A 13,622-nucleotide genomic window follows, 5' to 3' on the forward strand; every position below is an offset into this window, starting at 1 on the left:
ATCATGCCCTTTATCTGTGGGGTCTGTGCTATAGCAGAGAGTTTTACTTCAGTATTTCATCTTACTTATTTTTTACTGCAGTATTTTAAGAAGTCAAACCTATCTGGCAGAGTTCTCAGGGGCTGCAGAATCTGTGCCCCTCCTTTCCTGCTAGTGCCATTAGCCCTATTCAACTTTCCCAAGTTCTCTTACTTCCCTAAACCCTAGGAAAAACTGCAAAAGGCCACAAAAACCAAAGTCAGCTGACATTTACTCCAATTTAAGAAGGAACTAATGCAACAAAAAAAGTAAAGAGATTAACAAAACAATCAAAATGAAATATTTCGGGGCGCCTCGGTGGCTCAGTCGTTAAGCGTCTGCCTTCGGCTCAGGTCACGATCCCATGGTCCTGGGATCGAGCCCCGCATCGGGCTCCCTGCTCCGCGAGAGGCCTGCTTCTCCCTCTCCCACTCCCCCTGCTTGTGTTCCCTCTCTCACTCTCTCTATCAAATAAATAAATAAAATCTTAAAAAAAAAAAAACCAAAATGAAGTATTTCACCTTTGTTTAAAACAAGCCCCTCACTAGTTCAGTGCTCATCATAATACATAAGCAGTGCGGGGTAGAGAAGCCTTATCACTGAAGGATAAAGTTCTGCCTTGAGTCAAGAATTTTACGCTTCTACAACACTTTAAAAACGCATTTCCTTTTCAAGCACATATGCAATTATATATCCTAGTATCTCTATTATCATAAATGCAATTCAACTGTTTGCAGAGTTGTACTACAAAGCCTTTAGTTATGCCTCAGGCAATAAAAAGGATGTCATTTAATACATATATGATAAGTACGGGGCTGTGTGTGACAGGGGTGAGAAAGGGGTCAGAACTGAGTTGTGATAGGGAACACCAAACTCTGAACTCCAAAGATTAGTAAAGTTCAGAATGAATTAAAAAGTGGAAGCATGGACAATGCTCCTGAAGCAAGATCTCCAGAGCCATCAGGTCCACATAATGCTGTCCACTACACTAGCAAGCTCAAAAGGCATAGCCCTCACTGCTGGAGGACCTTAGGCAAGTTACTTAACCTCTCTAAGCCACAATTTCCTTACCAAGAAATGCTGTTGTGGAAAAGGCATGGTATTTGCATACACCTGGTTGCACAGCAGATGTCAGCTGTGTTGGATGAGGATGACAGAGCAGAGCCCTCCAGCACTAGAGACAAGGGCTTGCTCTCTGAGGTTCAGGGACCACAATGAGCTGGTTCCCATGCCACTACCAGTACCTGTTACCCTATGCCTTGGGCTGACAGTATCCTTGCTTTCTGCTTTACAGGCATACTTTCTAATATGCAGGCTACTTACAGGAGGTTGGCTTCCTAAAGACAATCTTTGTATATCTGGAGGTTATATCTCATGCTATCATTGACTATGGTGAACAAGATTATGCTTAAACACAGACACAAAATGATATTCTGATTTTAATTCCAAATGAATCATTAACTTGAATAGCAGACTGACCTACGACCCACAATTATATGGTCAACTAATCTTTGACAAAGCAGGAAAGAACATCCAATGGAAAGCCTCTTCAACAAATGGTGTTGGGAAAACTGGACAACACACATAGAAGAATGAAACTGGACCACTTTCTTACACCAGACACAAAAACAAATTCGGAATGGATGAAAGACCTAAATACGAGACAGGAAACCATCAAAATCCTAGAGGAGAACACAGGGCAGCAAACTCTTTGACCTCGCCTGCAGCAACTTCTTACTAGACACGTCTCAGGAATCCAAGGAAATAAAAGCAAAAATGAACTACTGGTACTTCATCAAGATAAAAAAGCTTCTGGACAGCAAAGGAAACAATCAACAAAACCAAAAGGCAGCCTACAGAATGAGAGACAATATCTGCAAATGATATGTCTGATAAAGGGTTAGTATCCAAAATCTATAAAGAGCTTATCAAATCCAACACCCCAAAAACAAATAATCCAGTTAAGAAATGGGGAGAAGACATGAATAGACACTTTTCCAAAGAAGACATCCAGATGGCTGGGGCTCCTGGGTGGTTCAGTCAGCCAAACATCTGACTTCGGCTCAGGTCATGATTTTTGGGGTCCTGGGATCAGGTCCATGTTGGGCTCCATGCTCGGCTTCCGCTCTCCCTCTGCTTCTCCCTCTCCCTCTGCTCTCTCTCTCTCAAATAAATTAATAAAAAAATCTTTAAAAATAATAAAAAGAAAGGGCACCTGGGTGGCTCAGCTGGTTAAGCAGCTGCCTTCAGCTCAGTTCCAGGATTGAGCCCTGCATGGATCAAGCCCAAGCTCAGCAGGGGGTCTTGCTTCTCCCTCTGCCCCTCGCCCCACCTGTGCTCCCTCTCTCAATAAATAAAATCTTTAAAATAATAACAGAAAGAAGACATCCAGATGGCTAACAGACACATGAAAAGATGCTCAACATCACTCATCATCAGGGAAATACAAATCAAAACCATGATGAGATAGCACTTCACACCTGTCAGAATGGCTAAAATGAACAACAAAAGAAACAAAGTGTTGGTGAGGATGCAGAGAAAGGGGAACCCTCTTGAATCGTTGGTGGGAATGCAAGCTGGTGCAGCCACTCTGCAAAACAGTATGGAGCTTCCTCAAATACTTAAAAATAGGACTACTGTATGACCCAGCAACTGCACTCCTAGATATTTACCCAAAGGATACAAAACACAGAAAAGGTACTTGCACCCTGATGTTTATAGCAGCATTATCAACAAGAACCAAAGTATGGAAAGAGCCCAAATGTTCATCGACTGAGAAATGGATAAAGATTGGGGTGTGTGTGTGTATTTAAAATGGAATATTACTCAGCCAAAAAAAACGAATGAAATCTTACCATTTGCAACAACGTGGATGTATTATGCTAAATGAAGTCAGTCAGAGAAAGACAAATACCATATGATTTCAATCATATGTGGAATTTAGGAAACAAAACAGATGAACATATTATGAGGAGGCTGCGGGGGGGGGAGCAAAAGAGACTCTTAAAGATAGAAAACAAACTGAGGGTTGATGGAGGGAGGTGGGCAGGGAATAGGCTAGATGGGTGATTGGTACTGACGAGAGTACTTATGATGAGCAATGCATGTTTTATGTAAGTGATGAGTCACTGAATTCTACTCCTGAAACCAATACTGCACTGTATGCTAACTAACTAGAATTAAAAAAAAAAAAAAAAAAGACTGACCTATGTATTGTGTACATAATTCAGGTCAAAATACATTTAATGGTCAAAGAAAACATGATGTAAAATTAGTAATGCATTTAATGTGATTACTGATGTTTTCCTTAGAATATTTTTATGGCATTAACCTGGACTATGTCACTATAAATCCAAATGTACAAGACACATATTTTACATAGAAGTCCCATTTTCTATTCTTACATAATGACCAACTTACCAAATGATCTATGGAATATCTTTTCCAAATATTAGATGCTTTACATTGAGATTACAAAATCAAATAACTTGAGAACGTGCTATGTGTCAGTTTTTAAAAATAAAATAATAGTTAAACAATAATATAATTTCACTTATTAAAAGGTAGTAGTAGCAAGCCTAACCTACCTGGAAATTAAATAGCAATTCACTTCTCTTTTTTCTTGTCACCTTACTAAACAATCTCTTACATAAAGATTTCTACTGTTCAAACATATCTAATTAACAGCATGTTTCTTCATTTTAAAACATGATGACTGGACTAAGTCTATGTCACAGGCAAAGAATTAAGCACCTGAGAGAGATCATCTCTTTCAAATCTCAAAATATTCCTGAGACAGGTATCATTAGTATCCTCATTTTACAAAAAAGAAATGGAAATTTAGAAAGGTTATTTTGCCAGGATGCAGCCCAGGATGTAAGCCATGCAGTTTCTCCAATTTCTAGACACTATTCCCTTCTATAGTATCTTTTAAGTTCAGATATGTCACAATCTATCTTTATTTGCATTAACATTAGTGGAGATGTTAAGTTTCTAGGACAGGGACTATCTATATTTAATCATGCACATAATTAATGTAAACTGACCAAAATGGTAGTTTGGCACAGATGTAAAGTAATGGTGAAAGACTTCCATCTCATACATATTACATATTAGGTGAGCCCCTAAAATTTTTAGCTGATTAAATAATGTGATTAAAAAATCACCAGTCCTCCAAGTTACCTACAGTTAACTGCTAACACACTTACCTCTATTAATTTGTTGGCATGTTCACGGAAAACTTGGGCATATTCCTTAACTTCTTTCTCATTTCCATTCTTTGCAGCTTCAATCAATACTAAAAGTGGAACGTTGGTTTCCAGGAATGAATCTGAAACATGGTCCATGACGGCTTTGCGGAGCTAATAAATGAATTGTAAAAAATTTGATTTTATTTCTACCAAGAAACTAGACTGCTTTTTTTCTCTTGTACTTTTAAATCTTAATGGAAGCTCATGATAGCCCGGCTGCACTTACATGAGGATCCCTCACGTAAGCTGTGCAGTTATATAATGTGCAACACAAGAAACATGATCCTGAAGATAATGGTTATGCTATAGTTACAGCATTTCAGCAATAAAATCTCAGGTTTCAAGATAATATCCTTTTTCTTCTTGGGAATTACAAAACTAAAGTTTGTATCTTAAAGGAATAATACAAAGTTGAAGAGAAAGCAGCTCTGAGCTGAACTGACACAAAGCCTTGGAATATATGTAATTAGCCTAACTGGCTAACGAAAAATGAAAAGACAGGATTAAGGACTTTCTGGTTTATCTGAAGAGGGTTAGCACACCGTGAACCTTAAACCTAAAAGGTTATCTTTATAACCATTTCTGATATGACTTCACCAGAAGGAAAATGAATAAAAGCATATTCTGTCATTAACTTTGCTTTTTATCAAATATGATCAATAAAATGTCTCTCTACTAAGTCTGGAAACTAATTTACTACAACTTTGTTTTACATCTTAATACAGTTTTGTAAATTCAACCCTAATTTTTTTAAATACTAGACTCAATTGGACTCTGACATGTTAATGGGACTATTTAACAAATGAAGAGATTCTTTCCTGTGTATTTACTAACTTGGAAAATTGAGCAAATGAAATCTCTCTATACCCACATATTTGTACTGGAAAAACATCTCCAAGGATCTAAGGGAACTTAAAAGTGTGCAATCAGAATGGGGCAAGTCAAATAAGTGCAATTTCTGTTTCTCCTGTATGTAACCTAGTATCACAAGATCCTTCAGGGTTTTGTCACAGGTCCCCCAAGTCATTTTACATTGATTTTCTTACCTGTACATCCTTTTCACATTAGAGCTAATTCATTCAGTCCATCCCAGTGGGACTGTATTATTCCAGGCCCCCCAAGAGATTTTATTAGCCATTTAGAACCTTACTAGCAATCAGAGATAGGCCAATTTCCTCTGGAAAATCCATCCTTTACCCCAATAAAATATATGGGCCCAGTATTTACCGGAATTTTAACCCAAACTACAAAACTGAGAACTTGGGAATGCAATCGACAATTTTTCCAGTTTACCTGTCTACGCAAGTCCCTAGTCTTCTTGGTCATTTTATCTATTGCAGAATTGAGCGCATCGCTTCTTTCTTTACGTCCAGCCTGGAAAATAAGAAAAGAGATGCACATTTTAGTGATTCACAAGGAAATGTAATTATAAATGTAATAGCCAACATCTATTTTTTGTTCAAATCAACATTTTTTTTTAATTAAAGCCCAAAGTTGAAAATAAATGGGGGTAGGGTAGGAGAGAACTATGTGGCTTTGTTTATAAAAACCTAACCCTACAATGCTTAGTCTCCACATTATCCGATGGCAAGAACTGACAGAGTTTTACCAAAATAAGAGAAGTTGAGACATGACTTTCATTTAAAAGGTTCTGCTTGAAAACTGAAAGTCTTGACTGACTTCATTTAGCATAATATATCCACATTGTTGCAAATGGTAAGATTTCATTTGTTTTGTTGGCTGAGTAATATTCCAGTGTGTGTGTACACACCACAATTTTTTTTAGATCTTATTTGAGAGAGAGAGAATGAGAGAGAGAGAGCCAGAGCACGGGGGGGCGGGGGGGGGCACGCGGGGCGCAGAAGCAGGCTCCCTGCTGAGCAGGGAGCAATACACAGGGCTCATGACCCAAGCAGAGGGCAGATGCTTAACTGACCAAACCACCCAGGAGCCTAAACCCTTGAACTGCAAGCAAGAACAGGTTACACCTGATTTTGATAAACTCTGAGATGTGAAGAATGTCAAAATATGAAAGATGGCACCTGGCAATAAAACAATGTGAAAACAATGAATTTTAAAGTTAAGATGTACCATGATGGGTCAGAGTTAATAATGTGTATTATGCAGCTCCAATAAGAATGCTCTGTAAGATTACTTCAGCCATATATTTTTAAGTTCTAGGCTAAGCTTAATCCAATTGTACTGCACAGAAAAGAACATATTAGTCACTCTCAAGAGTTATATAAATGGGCATTGCTTCAGAGGTCAGGAAGTTCAGATTTGCATTGGGGAACATTTTAACCAGAACCAAAATCGATGGTAGCTAAAAGAAAAGGGGACAAAGCTAAGTTACCCAGGTAGAACTAGCCATGTGCTTGGAATACCTTGGTAAGATTTTAGGTAGGTTAGTCTATCAAGTACATTACAAGTTTTTCCTTACAAAACGCCCAGCCAACAAATGTAAAATAAAACATGTAGTAATCACAGGAAAGATACAAGTGGACAAGGGAATTTAACCCAGTGTTCTACTTTTCGGTGCCCTCAGGACATTCTGGTATAACTATGCCTTCAGTATACAAGCCAGCACAACACATGAATAGTTGGGTGAGGAGACATATTTCCACGTTTTCTCAGTGCCTTGTACGTCCATTTGTTACTCATTTTCTCTCTTATGTCCCACTGGTTAAATGGGAACAATGACTTCTGTCCCTCTGCCCCCATCTCTATGGATTGTTATAGGAGAAAAGAAGAAATATTGAAGCAGAGGACAGAGAGGAGACAAGAGGGGATTTTAGGAATACAAGTGCTAAAATAATACGATCACTCTCAAATCTGTTTAGGGTCACATCCATTACCTTTCCCCCTAATAATCCTGGACTACCAGTAAAACTAAGTAGTCCAGTAATATCAGTGGGCTAAGGGGAATCTGGGTGGTGCAGTTGGTTGAGCGTCCGACTTTTGGTTTTGGCTCAGGTTGTGGTCTCTGGGTCCTGAGATCGAGTCTTGCGCTGGGTTCTGTGGTCAGTAAAGAGTCTGCTTGGGACTCTCTCTGCCCCTTCCTCCCTACTCTTCTCTCAAAAAAATAAAATAAAATAAAATAAGTAAATCTTAAAAAAAAAAAAAAATGGGTTTAGAGGCGCCTGGGTGGCTCAGTTGGTTAAGTGTCTGCCTTTGGCTCGGGTCATGATCCCGGAGTCCTGGGATCAAGCCCCATGCCAGGCTCCCTGCTAAGCAGGGGAGTCTGGTTCTCCCTCTCTCTCTGCCCCTCCCCCTCCTTGTGCTCTTCCCTTCTCTTTCTGTCAAATAAATAAAACAAATTCTTTTTAAAAAATGGGTTTAAAAAAGAGTCTCAACAAAACTGATTCAGGAATGAGAATTTCTGCCTGAGGAATAAATGGTGACTTACTCATGGCCATCAGTGAGAAAAGAACTTGACAAGTATATAATCAGTTACTGACAATCTTAAAGATCAAAATAATAGGATCTAGGGGCGCCTGGGTGGCTCAGTTGGTTAAGCGACTGCCTTCGGCTCAGGTCATGATCCTGGAGTCCTGGGATCGAGTCCCGCATCGGGCTCCCTGCTCAGCAGGGAGTCTGCTTCTCCCTCTGACCCTCTTCCCTCTCGTACTCTCTATCTCTCATTCTCTTTCTCTCAAATAAATAAATAAATAAATCTTAAAAAAAATAATAGGATCTAAGGCAAAGGTGACTAAAATGGAATTTTAAAATAATCAAACTAATGTCTTCATTAGGAAAGTCTCAGTACATCCCTTAGACACACACACACTTCAAGAAAATTCCTCTAAATGAACCTAGTATAATTTATCATTGTTCCTAGCCATGTTTTTAGGATGTGTCTAGTAGAGCATTTATCCCAGAAAATATCACTCTCTGAAATTCAAAGGTTGGGCACAATGACCTCATGAGAACCCAATCCCTTATAACCTCGAGAACCCAATCCCTTATAACCTCGAATGCCCAGAAATTTTCTCAATTTGTGTAGAAGGATTTACTTTGCAAGTTATATAAAAGCAAATCCTCAAGCTTGATTTTGAGGGAATCAGAGCCACACAGCAAAATTTACTTTAAGATGCAACCCATACCACAAATCTGTTCATTCTGTATTTGTGAAACTACCCTAAAAAAATCAGTTTGTCTTTCTTATTACTTTAGGAAATAAAAGCCTATGCCTCCGTGATCAAGAAGGGACAGTTCAGAAGCAGTCATTTGCTGAAGCTTGTAGGTTATACTAGACAGACGACCTTTTAAATGAAAGTATCCCTTTAAAATATGTACGTACATGTACACACACACGCGCGCATGCACACGCACCCACCCACACTCAGCGGGGAGCCTGCTTCTCCCTCTCCCATTCTCCCTGCTTGTGCTCTCTCAATTTCTGTCAAACAAACAAATAAATAAATCTAAAAAAATAAAATATAATAGGGTAAGTACACAGGCATATACACACAACCTTAACAATGAGTTTGATGAAAGTGGAAAGGCTGCTGATCTGTATAACAAGATTTTACTTCTCTTTGGAATAAAAGCTGTTAGGATTTTTTATTTCTAGTTTTAGTTATGCAAAAGGAAAGTTGCTCATTTAACCTTTAAAATAAATGACTCACAACTCCGACCTACCTCCTAATTGAGAGACTCTATTCCATCTAAGCAGAGAGACCATGTAGGTTCACTCACATTTAATATGTATGTCCTGCTAAGCAGTGACAAAAGGGCTAAGAAAAAGATAGGGCATATTTGGGATTTCAACATATAGCTTCCCCTCAGCAAGTAAGTACCCGCTGAACTGAGGGGAGGCAAAGGTTATTAGCTGGATGGCCTCTATCAACATAGTTCTAGCTGAGACTGTGAAAGGGCTTTCAAAACCCATCTTCAACAGAAGCATCAAGAAGTCACTCTATCTTTCTCCTGTGTGGACTGACTTCTATTTATTTAGACATACTCTTTACTGAGCACCTACTCTGCATTCACTGAAATAGGCAGGACTAGCCAAAATCCTTCTTTCAGAGAGTTTATACTCTGAGATAAAATAATTCAGAGCAACACAAAACTCAGCAATACTCTATTGTGCTGGGCCTGATAGTTCTGAATGACCTAAGAGAGACGGTAGGAAGGAAAAGTTATACACAAGGTTACATTTAAGTTAGGCACTGATTTTTAAAAAGTATTAAAAACTAGGGGGTATATGGGTGACTCATTTAGTGGGGCATTCAGCTCTTCGTTGCAGCTCAGGTCCTGATCTCGGGGTTGTGGGATCAGGCTCTGTGCCAGGCCGGGCACTTGGTGCAAAGTCAGCTTGAGATTCTCTCCCTCTCCCTTCCCCTCTGCCCCTCCCCCTGCTTGCTCACATATATATACACACACTCTCTCTCTCTCTAATTAAATTAAAACTTTTTAAAAAAGTATTAAAAACTAAACTTTCTTGGAGGATTTTACCCACTTTGGTGGTAACCTGTGAAAGAAGAAGCAATCCCCCCCCCCAAAAGGCCTGACCCTTGCCTCAGAAAGAGTAATCTTTCTCCTGTAACAAATTCAGAACTCCCCCCAAATCACTCCTACCTTTGCCACAGAGGAGACAGGTCTCACTGCTGTGACTGGTGCATATGTCCACTAATTAATTCACCTATACCCTACAACCTCTCAACTCCATGGCTCTAGTCTAACCCTTCCAAACTGGGAAAGAATGAAATATGTCCCTGGCACAGCTGGTGGCATCTCAAGGTGCATTTTAATTCCTAGAAATAATGTGACAAAGGCTCCCAGGTGAGCTTACAAAAGACTACTCAACCTAAAGGTAATAGTACAAAATAAACACAGTGCTTCCAGAAAAGAAACACAAAGTGAAAACTTCCACAGCACTTCCAGCACTTCCAAATTCACAAATGAATTTGTGGCATCTTTTTGCCAAATCCTGGGAGATCAGAATGAGCATGTGAACTACTCCTTTATCTTTCTCGGGGGTGGGGGGGAATATGACAAAATCCAGGATGGGGAAAAGTTAGAGAGCTAATACTAACAGGGTCCCAGCACTGAAGCGTGTAGCTGAGATGTTCTAATCTCTTTTTGAGACACCAGGTTTCTTTTCCTTAAAACAGAGAGTAATCATCTACTTATTAAACAGCTGCTGTGTAAGTTGGGAAGTTATCAGAAGCACAAACAGGTATTTAAAGCAAATAGGTATAAACACTGGGGTGCAGGTGCCCCTTCAGACCACTACATTTGGATCTTTGGGGTAAATACCCAATAGTGCAATTGCTGGGTCATAGAGTAGCGCTATTTTTTTTTTTTTAAAGATCCAATTTATTTATTTGAGAGAGAAAAAGAGAGAGCAAGCACGAGCTGGGGAAGGAGCAGAGGGAAAGGGAAAAGCAGACTCCCCACTGAGCAGGGAGCCCGATGCAGGGCTCTATCCCAAGACCCTGGGATCATGACCTGAGCCGAAGGCAGACACCCAATGGACTGAGCCACCCAGGAGCCCCAGGATAGCTCTATTTTTAACTTCTTGAGGAACCTCCATACTGTTTTCCAGCGTGGCTGTACCAGCTTGCATTCCCCCCAACAGTGTAAGAGGGTTCCCAATAGCCAAACTATGGAAAGAGCCCAGATGTCCATCAACAGAGGAATGGATAAAGGAAATGTGGTGTATGGAGAATGGAGTTATTATTTAGCTATCAGAAAGGATGAAATCTCACCATTTACACTGATGTGAATGGAACTGGAGGGTATTACGCTGAGCAAAATAAGTCAATCAGAGAAAGACAATTATCATATGGTTTCACTCATACGTGGAATATAAGAAATAGCACAGACGATCATAGGGGAAGGGAGGGAAAACCAGAATGGGAAAAATCAGAGAGGGAAACAAACCAGGAGAGACTCTGAATCACAGGACACAAAGTAAGGGCTGCTGGAGGGGCGGGGGGCGGGGGGTAACTGGGTGATGGGCACTAAGGGGGGCACGTGCTGTGAGGAGCAGCGGGTGCCACATGCAATGATGAATCACTGACCTCTACCTCTGAAGCTGATGATGTACTCTATGTTGGCTAACTGAATTTAAACTAAAAATAAATAAATGAATGAATAAATAAAGCAAACAGGTATACAAAGTAAGTATATGAAGGTCATAAAAGAAGGCCTTAATTTTGAAACTATTAATAACCCAGGGAAAAAAGACTAGGATGACTCAACTGTGAGGATATTTCAGAAGGATTTTTAAATGCTCAATTGACTAGGAAAATCTGGCTAAGACTGATAAACCAGGGCCTCTTTTGATTTCTATGTTGATTAACAACAACAAGAAAGCCCAACGTGGGGCCTGATCCCACAACCATGAGATCATGACCTGAGCTGAAATCAAGGGGTAGACACTCAACAGAATGAGCCACCCAGGCGCCCCCCAAAATTAATTAATTTAATTAAAAAAACAGCTTACAAATCTTTAAGAAAATGACCAATTCCACATGGGAATGAGCAAATGAAATACACAGTTCACAGAAAAGAACAAAAATGATAATACACCTACATACAAAATGATGTTCATTGTTACTCATAAATAAAGAGAAATAAAAGAAAGCTTTTTTCAACTATTAGATTCCCAGATATTGTTAAATATGGTGTGGGGGTGGGAAGGGGGGTGGTGGGATGGTTAGTGAACACTTACGGACTTCTGGGGAAGTAGGAAATAGTTTAAAACTTTTTTGGAAGGCAATGTGGCAATGTCTATCAATTTTAAATATACACACTCTGTAACCCAGTGATTTTATGTTTAGGAATTTATATATAAACTTGCCTAAGAATGCAAAGATATTAAAAGGATATTCATTTTACACTGTCTGCAAAAGCCAAGATCCTCAAAACAAACTACATGTCCATAAATTATGGTATAGCCATACAAGGGAAAAACTATGAAGCCATTAGACAGAAAGACCCCCCTCATATACACAAAAGAAACAATTCAGAATCAGCTCCCACAGGATGTCAAGCCTTAGCAGTACTGTTTCAGCAATATGGGTTCATCTCAAGCCCAGCTATAATGTTGACATGCTGCTATAAAGCCTTTCATAATAAGAAATGATCTTTTTCTCTCTAGGCCAAACTTTTTTACTGATTTTCTTTGCACTGATGACATCACATGTTCAAATTTTTTGCTTGTCTTAGCACATGTCACTGTCCTTCTACCCCAGATTTTTGAGGGAATGACATTTCTAAGGTTCAGCAATGAAAACTGCTAGCATCTAGCCAATATACATGCAAATTCACCCCTTTAAGTTTAGCCAACTGGGTCAAAGGCCTCTAACACTGAAAGGGATTCTTCAAGAAAATATGAATGGGTTCATAACACTTAATTCTGTTCTGTGCAAATGGCTTTGTATACCTGTGGGCCACCTATGTTGGCAGGAGGAAACACATCTAAAGAGAAAGATACTTACTTGGAAATGGAGAGGGAGAAGTAGGAAGGACAAAGCCAAACTTGGCTGTATTTCAGAATAAAAAAATGAAGCCTGCCACACATACAGGATGGGGGAAACATGAACATGATGAAGCCACTGTGCAAACAGTTAAAAAAAAAAAAAAAAGGCCTGGCAATACAAATTTCAATCAATCTGTGCATTAATCAAGACTTTAAGATAGTTCAATTTGGTTTGGAGTCTACGGTAGGCCAAATAAAAGATCTTCATAGCTGAAATGTACCTCTGCCCAAACTTCTATGAAAGATTTTTCCCTCACCTAATGTCTGACTCCAGTGCATCACCCCAAGATTTACTGCTGAATTACCTAGTCCTGGACACAGAATACAACACTAGCACAGAAAAATTAGGCTGTTACCTAATCCTAGCCCCGCCACCCCCACTAGCAAAAACTACCAAAAAGCACATGCCTCCAAAGCTAGAAGAAATCCCTAAGTCTGTAAGTTACAACATCAAAAGGAACACAGTTCACCATCACTGTGGAACCATTACTCCCTTCTGCTTTCTCAGTCATGTTTACTAACAAGAGATTTTTGATTTAAAAATCAAAATCAATGGCAGGTAGGGATAGGGACAAAGATCTAGTCAAAAATGGGGATTCTTGGCCCTATGTGGACAGCTTACCTTTAAAAAGGCACTTGAAAACAAAGATTCCCAACCACACACCTATTTATTTACACGCAACAGTGGTCTAGGGAAGACCAAGACTCCAGGAACCTAGTGTTCTGAATGCTCTCAGATCCTCCAGCTCCACCTGGGACTATCAATCACTCTTTAGTCCATCCCAACATGATAAACTGGTAAAGCCACCAATCCTTAGGCATTCTACCTGCCTCTGTCATGTATGTTTTGCTTCTTGGGAAGA

At 39.6% G+C, this 13,622-nt stretch overlaps 1 protein-coding gene across 3 annotated transcripts in view; it reads right to left on the reverse strand.

Moving 5' to 3' along the window:
• The window catches only part of CTNNA1 (catenin alpha 1), a 317,040-nt gene that overhangs the window by 42,973 nt on the left and 260,445 nt on the right, over positions 1-13,622 (reverse strand). For all 3 annotated transcript variants that reach the window (XM_073887780.1, XM_025852154.2, XM_073887781.1), the window contains 2 exons: positions 5,562-5,642; positions 4,227-4,379 (listed from right to left, as the gene is read on the reverse strand). In XM_073887780.1, the coding sequence (XP_073743881.1) occupies positions 4,227-4,379; positions 5,562-5,642 (234 nt within the window). The remainder of the gene's footprint in view (positions 1-4,226; positions 4,380-5,561; positions 5,643-13,622) is intronic.

The sequence above is a fragment of the Callorhinus ursinus genome, unplaced genomic scaffold (assembly GCF_003265705.2).
Source record: "Callorhinus ursinus isolate GAN/ISIS: 27379988/994484 unplaced genomic scaffold, GSC_fseal_2.0 scaffold83, whole genome shotgun sequence".
NCBI classification, from domain to species: Eukaryota; Metazoa; Chordata; class Mammalia; order Carnivora; family Otariidae; genus Callorhinus; species Callorhinus ursinus.